At 41.7% G+C, this 19,918-nt stretch overlaps 1 protein-coding gene across 3 annotated transcripts in view; it reads left to right on the top strand.

Annotated features, from left to right (window-relative positions):
- LOC121436483 (DNA polymerase nu-like) overlaps positions 1 to 19,918 on the top strand; it is a 137,837-nt gene that overhangs the window by 18,014 nt on the left and 99,905 nt on the right. For all 3 annotated transcript variants that reach the window (XM_041636431.1, XM_041636432.1, XM_041636430.1), the window contains exons 5-9: positions 2,759 to 2,871; positions 11,822 to 11,979; positions 14,310 to 14,378; positions 16,296 to 16,356; positions 17,026 to 17,090. In XM_041636431.1, the coding sequence (XP_041492365.1) occupies positions 2,759 to 2,871; positions 11,822 to 11,979; positions 14,310 to 14,378; positions 16,296 to 16,356; positions 17,026 to 17,090 (466 nt within the window). The remainder of the gene's footprint in view (positions 1 to 2,758; positions 2,872 to 11,821; positions 11,980 to 14,309; positions 14,379 to 16,295; positions 16,357 to 17,025; positions 17,091 to 19,918) is intronic.

The raw sequence follows: 19,918 nt of genomic DNA, 5'->3' as shown, positions 1-19,918 counted from the left end.
GTTCCCTCCTGTACAGTATAAATTATCACTGCCTGAAAACACCAAGTTGTCTTCAGTATCACTAAGGATAATGTCTGTCTGAAGATGTGGCTTGGGTGTGTTTGTGTCACAGTCTTGCTGATATAGACTTGGGTCCCAGGGAGGCTGTTTTGGGGTGGTAGACCCTTAAGAGAAGAGACTCAGCAGGTGATGGGTAGGTCATGGGGGGATCCTCCCTCTTGAATGGATTAGTGCTGGTCTTTCAAGAGCGAACTTTCACACTAGTGGGCTGTTGTGAGGTAAGGCCACCATGTGATTGGCCCCTTCTATCCTTGGCTGGTTCCCTTTCTGTCTGTCCATCGTGCTGTGATGCTTCAAGGGGCCTCTGACCAAGCCAGTGCCATGCTTTTTGGACTTTGCTTCTGCAATTGTGAACCAAATGGATTTTATTTAATTGTGCCTAACATGATAGTGGCTTTTCTGTCTTTTTAATTTTCTTTACATTTATTAAAGCTTTCTGTGAAGAACTTTTCTTCATCAACTAGACTTTGTTCAACTTATCACATCTTTATTCATGTGTTATTTTATTGGATTAAACAATATTCTAGCCCAGCAGTATGTACAATCTCCATCTTCACATTTCTCTATAATGCCTGTCACCACCACCATTCATAAATATTGTTTATTTTATTTATTGTATGTTCACTACTAAGCTTGCTGAGGGTTAGGGCAGGATTTTTTTTCTTCTCTTTCATGACCCTACACTCAGAAGCACTGCCACAGAACAAATGAATATTTATACAGCATCATTTTGAAGTATGTTAAATTCTAGGAAAAATAGTCCCTTATGTACTATAAAACTAGAATAATAGCCCCAAATCTATAGTAGTATATCTAGGATTCAAAATGAACTTAAATAATACTTTATGATTATATACATAAATATGTTTTAAGAAATTTTGCATATATAGTGTATATAAGCGTTTGCATGTGTTGACATGTTTATACACATGCACATGTATGTTTGTGTGTGTTTTATTTTATTGAGACAAGATCTCTTGCTGAATTTGGAGCTTGTCTGTCCTAACTAATCTAGTTAGCCAGCTTGCCATGGGAATTGCTACCTTCCAAGTTCTGGGATTACAGGCAGGCCACAAAGTATTTACATGGGTTCTGGGGATATGTCATAGTTAGCTTCAGTTGTCAACTTGACACAAACCTAGAGTTACCTTGGAAGAGGGAACCTCAACTCGAGTATTGCATTGATCAGCTTGGAATCGAACCATGTCTTTAAGGCATTTTCTTAATTGCTAATTGATATAAGAGGGGCCAGCCCACTATAGATGGCACCATCTCTGAGCAGGTGGGTCTGGGCTATAGAAGAAAGATATCTGAACATGAGTCTAGGTGCAAGCCAGCATGCAATTATTCCTCTATGGTCTCTGCTTCAGTTTCTGCCCCCAGGTTCCTGCCTTGACTTTCCTTGATGATAAATTATAACCTCTAAAATTAAATAAACCCTTTTCTCCCCAAGTTACTTCTGGCGATGGTATTTGATCATAGCAACAGAAAGCAAACCAGAACAGAATTTGAACTCAGATCACCATGCATGCTTGTGTGGCAGGTACTTTTTCCACTGAGCCACCTCCCAGCCCACAAGAAACCCTTCTGCTGTTTGTCTTATCAGGACTGACTTCAGCCAGCCTGAGAGTCTCCCTAGGAGAAGGCAGTGTAGCTGCGAGAGCTCTTCATCCTGGATCTGTGTTTCAACATGTGTCAGGGAGGTCCTCACACCCCGTTTTTCCATTATTCCTCAATTCTTCCTTCCCTTCCCTCCTAAGTCTAAGCCAAGAACCAGTTTTGTTGGCACTTTGACCTCCCTACCAGCTTAGCCTCCTGTCCTAACAAAGTCAGACTGTGAAACTTTCAAAACACTATACAGTGCTGTCAATGGAGCCACACAAGCAAAACCCAACTACACACCACCCAGTGTGCTTGCTCACTGAACTTGTGGTTTCTTCATCCCTTGTTCCATCAAAGAGCTCTTTGGATGTAGTATTGCATTCTGCCATGAAGAGGAACTTACAGTTTGGTGGTTTAGGGTTTATCTCCTAGCAGTAGCAAGATATAGTATCAGAAACCAACCTTAACACCTATTAGATATGACATCTCTGAACTCAAGTCCCTTCATCTGCATACCGGATGGAGCACCTGCCTTGTAGCACTGTGAAAGTTTTAGTGCAGTAACCTTGTGAAATGTTAGCTTGGTACCTGGACACATCTGATAAATGCTAACTGTTACCCCACATCCAGAAGCTCAGGAAGTGATGGAAGAATGCTGTAGTTCATCACAAGTGGGTCCTTCTCTGATAGGTGTGTGGATAGGCTGCTTGCCTACAACAGTCCTCGAGCAGGTTGCACAAGTTCTGGAAGGAGAAGAGTAAACAGGAAGGAATATATGCCATACCCAGTGGCATGGGTAGAAGTGGTACAGTGAATGGCAGAAGGAAAGACCTGGCATACTGAGAGGTAGAATATTTGGAAGAGCCTGGGTCAGGTCCAGTGTGTGTACTCTGGAGTAGAAGCTTTGCTCAGAGATAAGCCCTGAGTAACGCCCACTTCGCAGGATTCTTTAGCTAATGAGGTGTATATGTATGTGTGTGTGTGTGTGTGTGTGTGTGTATGTGTGTGTTGTATAAGGATAGTTAGTTATTTAATATCATAGTATTTTCCCAAGATTTGAATTATTGTCTAAATTGATGAATTTTTCCTTGTCTAGGAACATGCTGTTTTGGACACTTAGATGTAAATGCCCCATTGTTTGTTTTAATGCCAAGGACTTTGTGAGAACAGTACTGCAGCTCCTTGGTGAAGATGATAGTTGGAAGCATGGTAAGCCACCATTCTCATTATCCCGAAGATTTAGAAAGGTCGCCAGGCCCTCATGCTACAGGGCTCCTGGCCTCACAGACACTGTTTCTTCACCTGCCAAAAGCAGAAAAGGGCACATCCCCTCCTGTGTGGTTTATATTCCTTTGGTGACCTAAGTAGGAAAGGATGATCCATCAAGCACAGTCACAATGGGCTTTGTTACTACCTCCAGTATCTATAGATGCAAAAATTAAACTTCAACACAGAAAGCATCAAACAAGGCGGGGTGTTTATTGTCTTTAAGAGAGTAGGGAGTACCTTTAATTTAGGTACTTAGTAAACAGAGGCCAGCAGGTCTCCGAGTTCAAGGCCAGCTTGGTCTACAGAGCAAGTTCCAGGACAGCCAGGGCTACAAAGAAACTCTGTCTCAAAACAAAAACAAAAACAAAAAACAAAAAACAAAACCAAAGAGACAGAGAGTAGGGGAAAAAAACTTGAGTTTTGGCTGTAAAATGTTTTCCAAGTTATCTGAGTTTTGAAATATTCATAATGAAGTGTTGAGAAAAATTACTGTAATAAATTTCTAACACACACAAAATTACTCACCATAGTCTGATCAAGATTTGACATCTGACTGATTTTTTTTCTTCATTTTCAAACCACCAGCTCCTTAGAATTTTGTAACAAATCTCAAATAACACAAGATTAAGCACTAATATTTCAATTGTATGAGCATCCTAAGTTCGAGGCAATTGCATCACCTTCCCCAGTGTGAGCAGTAATCTTTCTGCATTACTAGCTATCCTGACAGTATTCCAGCTCCCACACTTGTCCTGTGACACTTTTGTTTGTTTGTTTGTGATGGTAGAAGTTGTTGATTGTCATTGTCTAGGTTCCTTAATTGCAACCTGGCAAGATCCAAAATCCATTTTTTTCCTTTTTCCATTTTCATGTGTGTATGTTTGAATGTATAGAGGCATACATGTGTGTACTGCATGTGGAAACCTGAAGTTGATGCTGGGAATTATCTTTAATTGGTCTTTTACCTTATCCACTAAGGTCTCAGTCAGACCCAGAGCTGGCAGATGTGACAGTCTTACTATCCAGCTTACTCTGGGAACCCCATCTCTTGCCTTCTGAAGCTGGAATTAGAGGCATGCTACCACACATATCTGACATTTACATGGGTCTGAGAATTTGAGCTCTGGTTCTCAGGGCTGAAAGGCAAGCACTTTGGCCACTGAACTGTCATCCAAGTCCATTTTCCTCATTCATTAACTAGACTAGTTCTGTAGAGAGGATCCCTTCGTCCTCTGCTTAAGTGAACTTGAGAGGAAACACCTAGATGGAAATTTGGCTATTTCTCTTTACTTATGTCTTCAAGATAATGACTTGTTCCACAGAGTAATTATATCAAGCAAAGTTTGATAAAAAAAAATATTTTAAACAATGGTCATTGTGAACATGTAGGTTAGTCTTATTGCTTATTTAATTATTAGTATATTTAAATAAGATAGACTTATATATGTACATTACTACAGTAATGACTGTAGTGCAGGGCAGGAAGTGCTCAGGGTAAGTATATAGCAGCTCAAAGTCCTTCAAGTCAAGAAAGGTCAATATTATAAACCATTGAAGATATGTGTGTTAGAACAAAACATACCTATTAGGTTGAAATAAATGCTGGAGAGAAGAAAAGGTAAATCTGTATGGTCTCTATGGAGAGCACTATGGACAGACCTAAAAAACTAAAAATAGGGATTTGTCCTGTCTGACTTCTGTTTGTCAGTTACAAAAGTTTATAGGGATTAGCATCCAGAACATTAGGTACTGTCCAATTTCCCAAGGTCTTTTCAAAAGATTTTTCTGTAGAACTCTTACCTTTGGAACATCAGAGATCAGTCAGTGTTACCCGACAGTGTCATGTGAAGTCAAACATTGCTGTCCTGAGGGTACAAGCATCCAAAATGAAAGTTCCAAATACGTTCTACATCAGTTGTCTTGGCCATAATCTGGAGAAGTCTTGATACTGAGTGCTGTGGTAAATATAAATCTCTCAGACTAGTATAATAACTTAAGAATGCCAGGCAATCTGACATTTAGTGTGATGTGATCCAAGATTATAGTTTATTTAAAGATCAGTACCTTTTGTTTTTAGTTGTCTCATAGGACTATCTTATGTCGGGAAATACCATTCTGCCTGGCCTACACTACCTGCTTACTTTGATACAGTGACAGGATACTGTGTGGGTTCAGCTAACTACTACCCTTATTCCTTGACTAAGGAGGCATGATTTTTTGACCATGATGAAGCATTATGAGTGGTCTGGGAGGTAGGAGATAGAGGAGAAAGTAGAAAAGAAGACCTATCACCTATAATGTCTGAAAATCCCATGTCAGAAGAGGACAGTTGAGGGGAAAGAAAAATGGACATGGGACGAAGTTTCTGACTTTACTGAGAGATTCATGTTCCAAATGAGCTTGAACTCCCTATCCTTTCCCAGCTGCTTGGATTCCAGTTCTTTGATGTGATTACCATATCAACTAGCCATGCAGGACCTGGGTGTATTGAGCCAACTTCCCACAAGGTGGATGGATATTCTTGAAGAGGGCTAGAGAGATGGCTCAGTGATGGAGGAAGGTCATTGGCTAATAAAGGAACTGCCTTGGCCCATTTTGATAGGCCATCCCTTAGGTGGGTGGAGTAGGCAGAACAGGACTCTGGGAGGAAGAGGAAGTGAGGTCAGTCTCGACAGCTCTCCTCTAGGGAGCAGACGCCTCAGAGAGACGCCATGCCATGCCCCGCTCCCGGGCAGACACACGGCATGAAGCTCCAACCCAGGATGGACTAGGCTAGAATCTTCCCGGTAAGACCGGTTCTCACAGATTATTAGAGATGGGTTGATCGGGATGTGAGAATTAGCCTGTAAGTGCTAGAGCTAAAGGGCCAAGCAGTGCTTAAAAGAATACAGTGTCTGTGTAATTATTTTGGGGCATAAGCTAGCCGAGCAGGTGGCCGGGGTGCTGGGAATGCAGCCCCGGCGCTCTTATTACTACAGTTGGCGCCCTAACGTGATGGACTAAACCCATTTAAAAAACCTGAGAAGGCTTAAAAATAAGGGAAAGAGAGTTTAACACAGATTTTTGCTGTTTGTTGGTGGCGTGCTGTAGAGAGATTTCCTGATTCAGCAACAGTAGCAGAAAAAACGCTGTGTCATTTTAAAGCGCGACTTCCTGGGGCTGTGCCACCATTGCGATCTCTGTCTGGCTCCTGCGGGAGACAGAGCTTTTGAATAGAGCATTTGGAGTAAAGTGCTGCGATTTGTTTGATGGCAACTAGACTCGCTGTGTTCTCGGGTCTGCTCTGCTTGTTAGAGGCAAGCATGCGCTTTCTTCTAAGAGAAGCTTCCTGACTCAGCTTTAGTTGCAAAGCCTGCAGCTCATTAAGAGGTCCTGCCACGAAACACTTAAATGGTGTTGACGAAAAGCTGAACGCATGCTTTTCGGTTTTCAGCCGTAGCAGAAAAAAAAAAACTGCGCCGTTTAAAAATGCCGGCTTTCTGGGCTGTCCTGTCAGGACAAACTCTGACTCTTTTATGCAGGCGGTTTGTGCGGTTTGCAAGCACAGGCTGCTGAAGCTCGCTTGCTGGCTACAGCCAGTACCTCATCCATGAGGCTGGAAAGCTAAGGAATGGGCTGGATCCAGCCGGCAAAGCCACGCCTTTAATCCTACTGATATTGCTTGGTAAATTAAAGATTCATGTGGTCAGAAAAAGAGAGATATACAGTAAAGAGAGATTCAAAGACAGAGAAAATTTCTGAATGGTTTAAAGTGTGTTAAAAATATGTGCAAGCTAAAAGTTGAAGTTCTTAAAGTAAAAAACAAAAAAAGGAAGAGAGTTGTGTGTGGTAGCATACACCTTTAATCCCGAATGCCTGGGAGGCAGAGACAGGCGGATCTCTGAGAGTTCAAAGACAGCCTGGTTTACAGAGTTACTTCAGGTCAAAGATACAGAGAACCTGTCTCAAAAAGCAAAGAGTTAAAAGTAAAAATAAACAAAATAGAGGTTAAAACAAAGCTGCACAAAGATGGAAAATACACAGAGAATCTTGATACTGTATGCTATTATGCTCTCTTTGAATTGTTTGAATGCTGAGGAAGGAGCAACAGCTGCTAAAAGATATTTATTTATAAATGCTGCTGAACTAATCCAACATAGATATTTTGAATTTGGATCTAAGGATATGATACTTTGGGAAGGAGTTTCTTATTTTGTTTTCACAGAGGATGAGACGCTGTTCATTTCTTCTATTCCGATTTGGTATGATGGACCACATCCTCCTGAATGGTTCCTGTGCTCGCCTTCAAATAATTGCTTCGCTCAACTGCCAACTGAGATGAAACTAGCACACAGGTTATACCATGAAAGACCTAATTAACGACGCCCCCATTCAGCAGGAAGCAGTTTGGAGAGAAATAACTGCGCCCATATTCCCAAAAAATGTTTATAAATGTTCTTTTACATTTAAAGGGGGATATGATATAGATATGAATAATTTGCATTAATATAGATTTTGCTTTATTGATAGAGATTTAAGGTCAATTTTGTTATATGTATATGTATTTCTGATATTGATTAAGGTATTGTGATTGTGTAGTTCATTATTAAAATGTAATGTATAATTAAGAAAGCTTGTAGTCATGTTAGTTAGATTTTCTAGATATATAGAGATATATTTTAGATAGACATTCTTCATGTCTTTCAAAGATTACAGAATAGGACATTTAATGTTTTAATAACTGAGGACTTTTCATGACAATGAGACACTCTGCTCCTGGGAGCACCAATGTACTTCAAGAGGAAGATGGGCATCGAAGAGGCACCTTATGGAGTTTGATAGCCATTTGGGCAAGAAACTGCTCTTGCCTGGACTATTGCATACACTGGACACAGAGAACCCACAGAGAGAGGACTACTGAACTTACCTAAGGTGAGATGATCTTTCGGGGTTCCTGATTCATGAAAGAGTCTGCGAGACATTCTGCAGGTCACAACAGATAGTGACTGAACTGACTTTGAATTTTCCTGCTTTATGGAAATGTCTGCTGGATACCATGGGCCTGAAGGCTGAAGATGGATGCCCCAACGGTACAGAGGAACTTTGGATGACTGTCCAGGCAGCAAGATGTCTCTGTCATTTCTAGAGTTTTAAAAGTTGCTTTTTTCTTGTTTGCTTAGGTAGTATTGTATCTTTCTGGAGTCTTTGATGGAGTTGAGAATAGTTAGTTATAGTTATAGTTTTCCTTAGTTATGATAAAGATTATTGTAACTTTTACTTGATAACTGTTTTGTTATATGTAATTTTGCTATGTTAAAGTTAAAGCTTTTTTTGTTTAAACAGAAAAAGGGGAAATGATGGAGGAAGGTCATTGGCTAATAAAGGAACTGCCTTGGCCCATTTTGATAGGCCATCCCTTAGGTGGGTGGAGTAGGCAGAACAGGACTCTGGGAGGAAGAGGAAGTGAAGTCAGTCTCGACAGCTCTCCTCTAGGGAGCAGACGCCTCAGAGAGACGCCATGCCATGCCCCGCTCCCGGGCAGACACACGGCATGAAGCTCCAACCCAGGATGGACTAGGCTAGAATCTTCCCGGTAAGACCGGTTCTCACAGATTATTAGAGATGGGTTGATCGGGATGTGAGAATTAGCCTGTAAGTGCTAGAGCTAAAGGGCCAAGCAGTGCTTAAAAGAATACAGTGTCTGTGTAATTATTTTGGGGCATAAGCTAGCCGAGCAGGTGGCCGGGGTGCTGGGAATGCAGCCCCGGTGCTCTTATTACTACAGCTCAGCAGATAAAGTGCTTACTGTGTGAGTGTGAACACTGAGGTTTGGGTCCCTAGTGCCCATGTAAATGTTGAGTGGGTGTTATGGTATGTCTACCATTCCAGTATACTCAGAAGGTAGAGACAGGACCTCTGGAACAAGCTGGGCAGCTAGAGAGTCATACTGAGAAACTATGGGTTCAACTGAGAGACCTTGCCTCAACAAATAAGATGGAGCCAGGTGGTGGCGGTGCAGGCATGCCTTTAATCCCAGCACTAGGGAGGCAGAGACAGATGGATCTCTGTCAGTTTGGCCAGCCTGCTCTACAAAGTGAGTTCCAGAACAGGCTCCAGAACTACATAGAGAAATCCTGTCTTGAAAACACAATAAATAAATAAATAAATAAATAAGATGGAGAATGCCTGAGGAAGACTCCTGGCATCAGCCACAGACTTCTACATATATGCACCTGCACCTGCACTCACATACTCACATGTGCACACACACACACGAACACACAGACCACACACACACACACAGAGACTTCTACATATATGCACCTGCACTCACATACTCACATGTGCGCGCACACACACACACACACACACATGAACAGGCACACACAGACCACACATGCAGATACATATGAAAAGAAACAAGAAAATTTTTTTCCCTCTTAGTCACAAAGTCTTATATTTTTCCATGGTAAGTTAGACCTGACAGGTCACTAGCTCAGAAATTTGAAAATGACTGGAAAAATCATTTAAATCAAGACTTTATAATAATAATCAAACAATTATTTAGGGCATATGTGATATTAACACATTTTGTAATATATTTAAGTGTGACTGTTTTTTTCTATTAATTAAAGGGCATAAATCTTTCATCCTAACTTAATACATTTTTTTAAAAAAATTATAGAGAAATAATAGTTATGGGGTACTTAGTTCTGTAATTTGATAGGCTAGCAAAAAGTATTAGTCATTGGAAAATTAACCTTTTGGGGCTATTTATTTTTATTTGATTTTTTTCATATAATATATTTTGATTATATTTCCCCTCAAGATCTTCCCCCACTGCCTTACTTACTCAGTTTATGTTCTCTCTCTCTCTCTCTTTCAAAAACAAACCTTCCACAAAAACACATAATGAAAATCATAACAAAACATATAAGATAAAAAAACTGCAAAACAAAATGAAACAAAAAAGTTCACAAAACACATGGACTTTGTTTTTATTAGCTCATTACTCTTGCCCATAAAGCTTGCCCTAGAATGTGATGGATCTACCCAGTGACAATCTGTTGTAGAAAATTGATTCACTCTTTGCCAGCAGGTATCAGCTGCAGACAGCTTCTTGGTTAGGATGGGACCCTGTGTCCACTTCCCCTTCTCAGTGCTAGGATACTGTCTGGATTGAATCTGTGCAAGCCCTGTGCATACTGCCACAACCTATGAATTCATGTGTGCGTAAGTCCAGTTGTATCTGTAACACAGTTTCCTTGGAGTTTTTCCTCACCTTTGGTTCTGCCCGTCTTTCTGATTCCTCTTATACATAGATAGATCCCTGAACCCTTGAGGAGAGGGGCTTGATGAAGATGTTCCATTTAGGATTGAGTGCCCCAAAGTCTCTCATTCTCTGCACATTGTCCAATTGTGGCTCTCTCTGATAATTTCCATCTGTTGCATGAAGATGCTTCTCTGAGTAGTGTTTAGTGAGAGAGTGATCTATGGATATATCAATATGCTATTAGGAGTCATTTTATTGCCACATTCCTTTAGCAGAATAACAGGTCTCTCACTAGTCCCATGGCCTATCCAGTTTCCAGCAGTTGGCACTTTATCAGTGTCAGGTTGGGTTCCATCTCATGGGATGGACCTTAAATCCAATAAAAAGTGGTTGGTTACTCTCATAACTTTTGTGCCACTATTGTACCAGAACAGTTTATGGGCGGGTTATTGGACAGTAGTAGTGCACATCTTTAATCCTAGCATATGGGAGGCAGAAGCAAGACAGAGCTCTGTGAGTGTGAGGCCAGCCTGGCCTACAAAGTGAATTCCAGGACAGCCAGAGCTGTTACACAGAGAAACCCCGTCTTAAAAAAAAGAAAAAGAAATCTAGTTGGAACATTGTCTCCCTCATTATATGATGATTCCAATTAGAGAGAGAGAGAGAGAAAGAGAGAGAGAGAGAGAGAGAGAGAGAGAGAGAGAGTGTGTGTAAGCTTCTATGGAGGTAGGTTTCTCTGTGGCTTTTCAGAGGCATTTATTGTTAGTTGTCCCTCTCATATTTCCTCCTTTACCCTTATCTCCCATCCTCCTTCCCATTTAATCCTTCTGCTCTAGCTTCCTCTCTGACTCCCCATAATACTATATTCTATTTTCCCTTACTTGGAAGATCCTCTCCATCCCCCTGGTCCCTTACTAGGTACTTAACCTCTGTGGTTCTTTAAATTTAGAACACATATCAAAGGCTTTAAAGTTGAATATTCACATATATGAGAAACATGTAATAGTTATCTATTTTGGGTCTGGGTTACCTCACTCAGGATTTTTTTCTTTAGTTCCATCCGTTTACTTGTAGAAAAAAAAATCTTTTTTTTCTTAACAGCTGAATAATATTCCATTGTGTAAATATAACACACTTTCATTATCCATCTATCAGTTGATGGACATCTGGGTTATTTCCAATTTCTGGCTATTATGAATAGACCAGCAGTGAACATGATTGAGCAAGTATCTCTGTAGTAAAATGTAGAGTCCTTTGGGTGTATGCCCAGGAGTGGCATAACTGGATCTTGAGGTAGATCTCTTCCCAGCTTCCTGAGGAAACTTCCTGCTTATTTCCACTGTGGCTGTACAATTTGTGTGCCCACAGCAATGATTAAGTGTTCTCCTTTGCCAGGACCCTTTCCAGCATAAGCTCTCATTTGCTTTATTGATATTGGACATTCTGACTTGGATAAAATGAAATTTCAAAGGAGTTTTAATTTGCATTTCTGTAATGGCTAAGGATGTTAAACATTTCTATAAGTGTTTCTCAGTCATTTGTGTTTCTTATTTGGAAAACATTCTGCTTAGTGTAAATATGGGAAAGCAATAATTGTTTGTGGTTTGAGGGAATACTAAATGACCTTTTCCTCTGCAGTTGCAGGTTTTGTAGGACTAGATCCCAGAGTTGCTGCATGGCTCATAGATCCTAGTGACACTGCACTTTCATTTGAAGACTTAGTTGCAAAATACCTAGGAAAGTCCATCATAGTTAAACCAAGCAGCACATTTGGTGATACCTCAAGAAATATTGTGGTAAGATGTTTAAGATGAGGTTCTATCTACCTTAGTGAAACCCTGACTGTTTACTTCATAAATAATCTAATAGTAACAAGACTATTGCTAGCCCCCATTTCATCTCATTTGTCCCATCCAAATATTTTTTTGGCTGAGGTGTTTCTGGTAGAGGTCAGTGAATAAAGTGTGAAGATATCCGGGAAGGTTCACTTGCAGTGTAATTCTATAGATTCTCCAGGGTCAGTAGCACCTCTGTGAGCAGAGAACTGTCCTTTTGTAAATCTGTAGCTCTGGTGACAAGTTCTTATTGGCTGACTTCTGTGACAGCCATCTCAGTCAACATAGAAAGGATGAGGTGAATTTTCCCAAGGCCCCTGGTCTCCAGGAGCTACCTTTCCTGAAGGAGAGGTGTAAGGGAGCAGTGTGATTACAGCCAGAACCATGGTGGAACACTGCAGGTGAGCATTCAGATGGCCAGAGGCACAGATGTAAGAGCCTGCACACCCTACCCTTCATCCTCCTAACTATCATGTGTAGAGCAAGGGTCTGTGTCCCACGGGGATAACTGTAAATACCAGAAACAGAAACACTGTATCCTTGAATTTAAAAGGTCATGAAATAGATTGCAGAGTCAGAGAAGATACAACTCTTGTAAGAATGGGAGTCTTTGGCCTTGGCAGTCTGGGAACAGTGGCAATGTAGTTTTAGCACTTGTAAAGGGACCCTTTTCCCTCACTAGTGATTAGAATCCTACTCCACCAGGCAAAGATTCCCTAAACAGAAGGTGAAATATGACTGCAAGAAATTGTCCACTTCAGTATTATCAGCCCTGGTTCACAGATGAGTATACTAGATGTGCACTCAATCTTGCCCGAAGTACAGTTGATACCGTGGTTCAGTTTGAATTTATGACTTTAAGTCTAGTTTCTTCTTACCATTCCCACATGATTCCCACATGATTAAGATAGCTGCATGGGACTGAAATCAGCTGTAGAGTGTATAGTCTTCTAATGCTGACCAGATACTTAGGGTGGCTGTTGAGCCAGCTCCAGATCTTCTGTTCTCTGTTCCTGAGGCCCCTTTCTTTGTCTTCCCTCGTGAGGGTAAGAGGCAGTTTCAAGTACAATCCCAATCATTGTTGTTGGCAAGATGTATCTGTGCAGAGCCTTGTAGTGCATGAGAGTTAGAGATAGAAACTGGGCCTGTAGTCTATGGGATCTGCTTCTGTACTGCTCTGAAGAGGTGATTTGAGTTGCTCAGAATGGAAAGGACCTCAGATAGAAGAATGGCATGGGGACGGCAAGACCTCCTAGAAAATTAGATCCTTAGAGGGGACAACAGGGCAGTTTGGAAAGGAGAAAGGTGACTGTGTTATACCAAGGAACAGGCCTGTCGAGCTTGGTTCAAAAGGAAGTTTATAAACTGAGTAGGGGTGGCACACACTTTTAATCCCAGCACTCAGGAGACAGAGACAGGCAGATCTCTGTGAGTTCAAGTTCAGCCTGGTCTAGAGTGAGTTCCAGGATAGGCTCCAATGCTATAGAGAAACCCTGTCTCAAAAAACAAAAAAAAAAAAATATGATCGATCACTTTGGAGTTGAGAAAGCTGCAGGAAACCATGTGGGATTGTTGTAGGTTGCGGGTGGGATTGTTGTAGGTTGCGGCATAGATGTGGTCCTCTGCCTCATAACTCCTGAGTTGTTGATAGGAGAACCAAGATCAGGAAATGACTTAAGAAGCATGCTAGCATATATCTAACCAGTAGTCACGTACTTTGAGTTTCTTCTAATGTGAGGATTTAGCAGAGATAAAGAGTTTGGGGCTCTTTGGTAGAGTTGGATATTGAGTAGAATGTCGTGGAAGATCCCTGTTAGGAAGGACACAGATTGTTTGTTGAGGGTCTGTTTTTTATCCCATCTCCCCTCTCTGTCCTTTGAAAATGTTTGTGATGTCTCAGGGCTTTTCTATTTATACCTGTCCTAGGGTATTTATGGATAGGTTAGTGTGGAATGTAGCACCCATGAAGTGGTGCTGTGAAGTGGAGCAGAGAAGAGAGGCTGTGGGATCTGAGAACTCTTGTTCTGGCTCTGGCAATCATATAATCATTACAACAGGCATTGGGAGCTCTATTTTTCTATCTTTATAATGAAGAAAGAAAATTCTGGGCTGGGAAAGTATCTCCCTGTGGACACCTTAACTTGCACAACAGAGGTACTTTTCTGTTAGGGACCTTGTCAGGAGCAGCCTACCATGTCACCAGAAACACTTGTGTAGGTGACACCAGTTTCCAGACTATGATGAGAATTGCTGCCATGTTCATCTGAATTTTAATGTATTCATTTTTAAAGAATCAGAATGTGTGTGTGAACCTGAGGATACTCTACGACCTCACGATGGATCTCTGTTCCAAGCTGAAGGTAAGGCATTTTTTTATACTGTAATTTCTGGCTATATAAGACCTGTATTTTCAATTGTACCCACACTCACACTTACGTTTTCAATATGACATGAGATGATTTCCTAATGCCAAATTAGTCTGTGCCTCATTCAGAAAAGGAAAGACTAAAATGGTAATTCCTACGGTTTTAAAATGTGTTCTGTATATTGAAAACAATTGTTTCAAAGCGTCACAATTAACTAGAGTATTTTGGATGCCCAAGGTTTATTTTTGTTAGCAACAAGACAGACCATTTCACTTAGGTTTTTATTGGGAAGCTGTAGTCAATGAGGAACAACTGAGACCTGAAGGAAAAGAGACTATGTCCTGAGGCAGAGGTGAAGGAGATGGGCAAGATGAGATGCTTCCAAGGACAGCTATAGCTGGAGACTCTTCCATTCCTGGGCTCTAATGAAAGCTATTTATCTCTTCCTGTGCCATAAGGCATATGCCCAAACAAGGAACTGTCTTAAGGGTTGAGGAGGAGCCCAAGTGATATGTCCTGGAGAGCCTACCTTAGGGTGCAGGGACAGACAGAGAAGTGGAAGGGAACTAGAAGGTGAGGCCAGCACTCTAAGATGACAGCAGAAAAGAGTGAACATAAGAAAAACTCCAGTAAGCATCATGAAAAGTCAGGTGTGGTAGACATGGCCTGTAAGCCCAGTTGAAGTGGAGGCAGGAAGAAGTTCAGTGGCAACCTCATCTACATAGAGAGTTTGGGTCCAGATTGAGCTACACGACACCATGTGTATACATAAGGACCTATAAATAAATAACATGGAAGGTGATATGAATAAAAGAGGAAGGATTTCATGCTTTTTTGATTTAAGAATTTTTTAATATAATTGTTTCTCATTTTACATAGCTAGCCCCTTTCTCCCTCCCTCCCCTCCTCCTGCCCCCCCCCCCCAGTCTTCTTATCAGAAAGGGTAAGGCTTTCCATGGGGGAGTCAACAAAGTCTGACACATCACTTCGAGACAGGACAAAGGCCCTCCCTCCTATATCTAGGCTGAGCAAGGTATCTCTTCAAAGAGAGTGTGCTCCAAGACACCAGTTCAAGCACTAGGGCAAAATCCTGGTTCCACTGCCACAGACTGCCCAAGTCTCACAGCTGTCCTAGTTTGGTCCTGTGCAGGTTCCCCCGCTATCAGTCCAGAGTCAGTGAGCTCCCATTAGTTCAGGTCAGCTGTTTCTATGAGTATCATCACCACGGTCTTGACCCCTTTGCTGATATTATTGTTCCTCCCTCTCTTGGATTGGTCTCCGGAAACTCAACCCAGTGCTTTGCTGTAGACGGATTTCATACTCTTAAAACAGGTGGCCTAATATAATGATTCCAACATTTCTGACTAGTCTTTAGAGTCAATGCAAGATTGATGAAGACTAGGTAAAATGATTGGAATTCAGTGAGCCTTTCTGTAGTTAAAATGGAAGACTAAAATCATGCAAATACTCCTCAAAGTAAGAAAATAAAGATCTTGTGAAATTTTAGAATATCTCTAGCAGATATTTAGAGAGTAATAAAATATTCTCTGTACTAGAAATAAAAGTTTTATTTAAAAAAGAGTGGAGGGTCTGGAGAGGTGACTCAGCAGTTAAGAGCACTTGGCAGCTCTTCCAGAGGACTTGTGGCTCAATTCCAGTACCCATATGGTAGTTCACAACTGTCCATAACTTCAATTCCATGGAATCCAGCACTCACACAGACCTATAGCCAGGTAAAATGCTAATGCACATGAAGTGAAAATAAATAAATTAAAAAAGAATGGAGATAGTAGGAGGAGCCACTTTAGACATGGGTCACTCTAATCCTAACATAACAAAGTCAAGTGGCTTTTCAACAAAATGCAGATAATAATTTGAAGCCATATTGATATTATCTCTTCCATGAAACAGGCTTATGGCTTATGGCAACTATTTTGTACTTTGGAGCTTCCTTTGATACCAATTTTGGCAGGTGAGTTACCATAAAAACAAAGTATAGTCATCTTTCTGGAGAATCTTTACATTGTTTAAGAATGACTCTTCTCTATCCTTTAATGGAATGGGCACTGTGTTTCATCCAAAGAGGCTGCTATCATGTTATTTTCTGTTCTGCAACAAGATGGTCTGGAAGGACTTGAAGGCCTGGCATCCAGCCATGGAGACCCCTCCTGTTCTGTCTAGCCAGAAGAGGGTCTCACTGACACTTACCCACCTATGTTATCTCAATTTCAGGCTAGTCCTCCAGCTCTGTGCTTCTTTCTCCTTTAAGAGATACTTCCTTTAGGCACCCTCCAGGGATTTGCCCATCTTTGCCTCTGACCAGGTCTTGCTGTAGGGCCAGGAGTCATTTTCTATCTAGAGTATGCAAAGGGCCAGGCTGGAACCAGTGCAGTCCAACATCCTTCCTACCTTGTGACTGAACCCAGAACCTGGCTTGTGCTGGGCAAGCACTCTGTCACTAGACTGTATCTCCAGCAAGCCAGTTCTTTCTATGCTTCTGTTTCCTCACAGAACAGCGGTTGACTTAGAGTGGGGCCTGAGTCAATGAGCATTGCTATCATTAGGTCATCAGAGAGTAGTCTGATGAAAAGGATTGATTAATGCAATGAAAATATGATCTGCTTTTGATTTTGACTCACAGTGATGGAAAACCATAAGATTCCAGTTGACAAAGAAGAAATGGAGAGGACTTCAGCACTCCTTGGGGTAAGCTATTATTTCAAAATCTGTAATTGTCATTGCTCCTATTAGATTCTCATTTTCTTCCCTACCCTATTTGGCCCTAGAGTATTGTGGATACTGTTCATCCTTCTCCTGGACTCCTAGAGGGGAAGACCATGTGTTGAAGGGTTTACAAGCCATTGACATCTATTGCACTGTAGTGGTTTAAATAAGAATGATTCCAATAGGCTTACATATTTGAAGCTTAGTTACCAGGAAGTGGCACTATTGGAAAAAATTAGAAGGTTTAGGAAGTATGGTCTTGTTAGAGGAAGTATGTCTCTGGGAGTGGGCTTTGAGGTTTCAAAATCTCATGCCAAGCCCAGTGTCTCTCTTGGCCTATGGATCAGAATGTAGAACTGTTAGCTACTTCTCCAGCACCATGTCTGCCTGCGTGCTACCATACTCTTTACCATGATAGTAATAGTCTAACCTCTGAAATTGTAAGCAAGCACCCAATTAAATGCTTTCTTATATAAGGTTTGCATTGGTCATGGTGTCTCTTCACAGCAATAGAACAGTGTCTAAGAAGTTGGTGCCAAGGACTGGGGTATTATGTGACAGGCCTGGCCATGCTGTTTGTTTGGAAGAATATGGAAGATTTTGGACTAGAAAAGTGGTTGAGTGCTTTCAGCAGGGTTTAATGGGCCACTCTAATAGGAGCGTGGGATACAGCAGTGGGGAGAGCCGTGCAAATTGTAACAGCTGAGCTCCAGGTTTCAGAGGGGAAGAATATTAGCAAGTGGCCTAGAGATTGATAAGAAAAAGAGCAGTTCCGCTAGCACAAGAAATCCAATTAGGTCGAATCAAACCACATCAAAATGCCTATAGTTTTATTAAGTAAGACACTCTCAGGTGACAAAGCACATGGCGGGGAGACAGGGCAGCAGGGAGCCCATGCAAACTGGGAACCACGTGTTCCTCCTCTGGGAGCCCACTTAAATACCCTGTGGGAGTGGTTTGGCATGCTGGGATTTGGAGTCCAGAGCAAAGCAACTCCCAATTAGCAACTCCCAGACTAGGGGCTATGCTCCCAACTTAACAGAGATCATTCTTGGGATATTTTGGTAAAGAATCTTTTTTTAAAAATATTTATTTATTTATTATGTATACAGTATACAATATTCTGTCTGTATGTCTGCAGACCAGAAGAGGTCAACAGACCTCATTACAGATGGTTGTGAGCCACCATGTGGTTGCCGAGAATTGAACTCATGACCTTTGGAAGAGCAGGCAATGCTCTTAACCACTGAGCCATCTCTCCAGCCCCAAGAATCTTATTCTTAAAAAATATCCCTTGGGCGGGCTGGCGGAGCCCGCCATGAGAAAAAGCGGCGCAGGAGGCCCACTCTGCGCTGGCGGTGGCAGCAGTAACAGACATATAAACACAGGAAATAGCCATATAAGAATTTATTAACAAGGAGAGAAAGAAAGAAAGGGAAAGAGAGAGAGGAAGAGAGAGAGAGAGAGAGAGAGAGAGGAGAAAGAAGAAAGAGAAGAAGGGAGAGAGAGGAGGAGAGAGGCAGAGCCCCATGTGTACACTGGGAGAGAACACAGGGAGAGAGAGTTGGCGGGCGAGGTCAGGGGTTAAAAGGAGTGGGCGTGGCCAGGGCAGGGACCGAAAGAATAACAAAGAATGTGGCTTCTTTTTGCTCTTGTCCTAAAAAATCTGCATAAGGCTAAATTGAAGAGTTTTGGATTATTGGCATTGGCAGTAGAGATTTCAAGACAGCCTAATATTGACACTATATCATGTGGTTATTATCTATATTACATTCCCTGGCTCCCATAGGCTTGTAGCCTATGTGTAACAGACCTGGATATCCTGGAACTCACTCTGTAGACCAGGCTGGCCTTGAACTGGCAGAGATCTGCCTGACTCTGCCTCCCCAGTGCTGGGATTAAAGGCATGTGTCACCACCACCTGGCTAGTAATCACTCTTATACAGATTTATAATGAAAAGGAGCAAGATGGGCAAAGAGAAATATAAACTGTACAGTGTGAGGAGAAAAAGAACATCAAAAAACGTGATGTTGGAGCCAATTCTTGTGCTCAAGGAGTTAAGGAGCTTTAAAGAAAAACCTGAAATTAAATGAAATAAAGGGAGGAGTGACCTCAGGGCAAAACCCCATACAGCTCAGTTTCCAATTTATAAAAAGGAATTAAAGAACAGCTTAAGCTGTGAAGGAAACCATCAACACCAGGAAGTGTCAGGGACCAGCCCAGACATAAATCATTTCTTGTACTAGAGTGGAGGTGTGGGAATAAACGAAGACACAATTCACACGGCAGTATTGGGAGGGGAGTTTCAGAGATCACTCACAGCCTGAAATCTGAAGTCCTGAAATCACCTGCGTTTATTTTCCAAACAGCTTTTATATCAAGGTAAATTGATGGGGGGCAGGTAACACAAACTTCATTAGCATTGTCTCCTAGGTGGGGAGGGTGACTTAGATCACGTCCTTGCCTATGCCTATTTTATCATGTAGATTGAAAGACACCACTTCCCCAGGTGACCTCATCATTTACAATAGAAGGAGCAGAACAACAGCATATCCTGGCACCAGTTGTTAGGATGGTGTCAGGTTGTTTTGCTATCAAAGAGCTAGGCAACTACCTCTTGTGTGGAAAGTGTAAATTGTGCCTTGTAAGTGGCTCAGATTCTCTGACCGCCAGACAATGTGGAATACGGGCCTGCATAATTTGACCCCCACAAGAAAGCTGATGCAAATGCAATTGAGCAAGGGGGCAAGTTCCAGTCCCAGCAAGCAGCAGAACTTGGCAGCTTCAGCCACAGCCATGCATTTGTGGC

The sequence above is a fragment of the Microtus oregoni genome, unplaced genomic scaffold, assembly GCF_018167655.1.
Source record: "Microtus oregoni isolate MIOR12 unplaced genomic scaffold, Mior012 000049F_ref0000343, whole genome shotgun sequence".
Classification (NCBI taxonomy): Eukaryota; Metazoa; Chordata; class Mammalia; order Rodentia; family Cricetidae; genus Microtus; species Microtus oregoni.
Note: the sequence above shows the minus strand (reverse complement) of the source record. Positions and strands in the feature narration are given on the sequence as shown.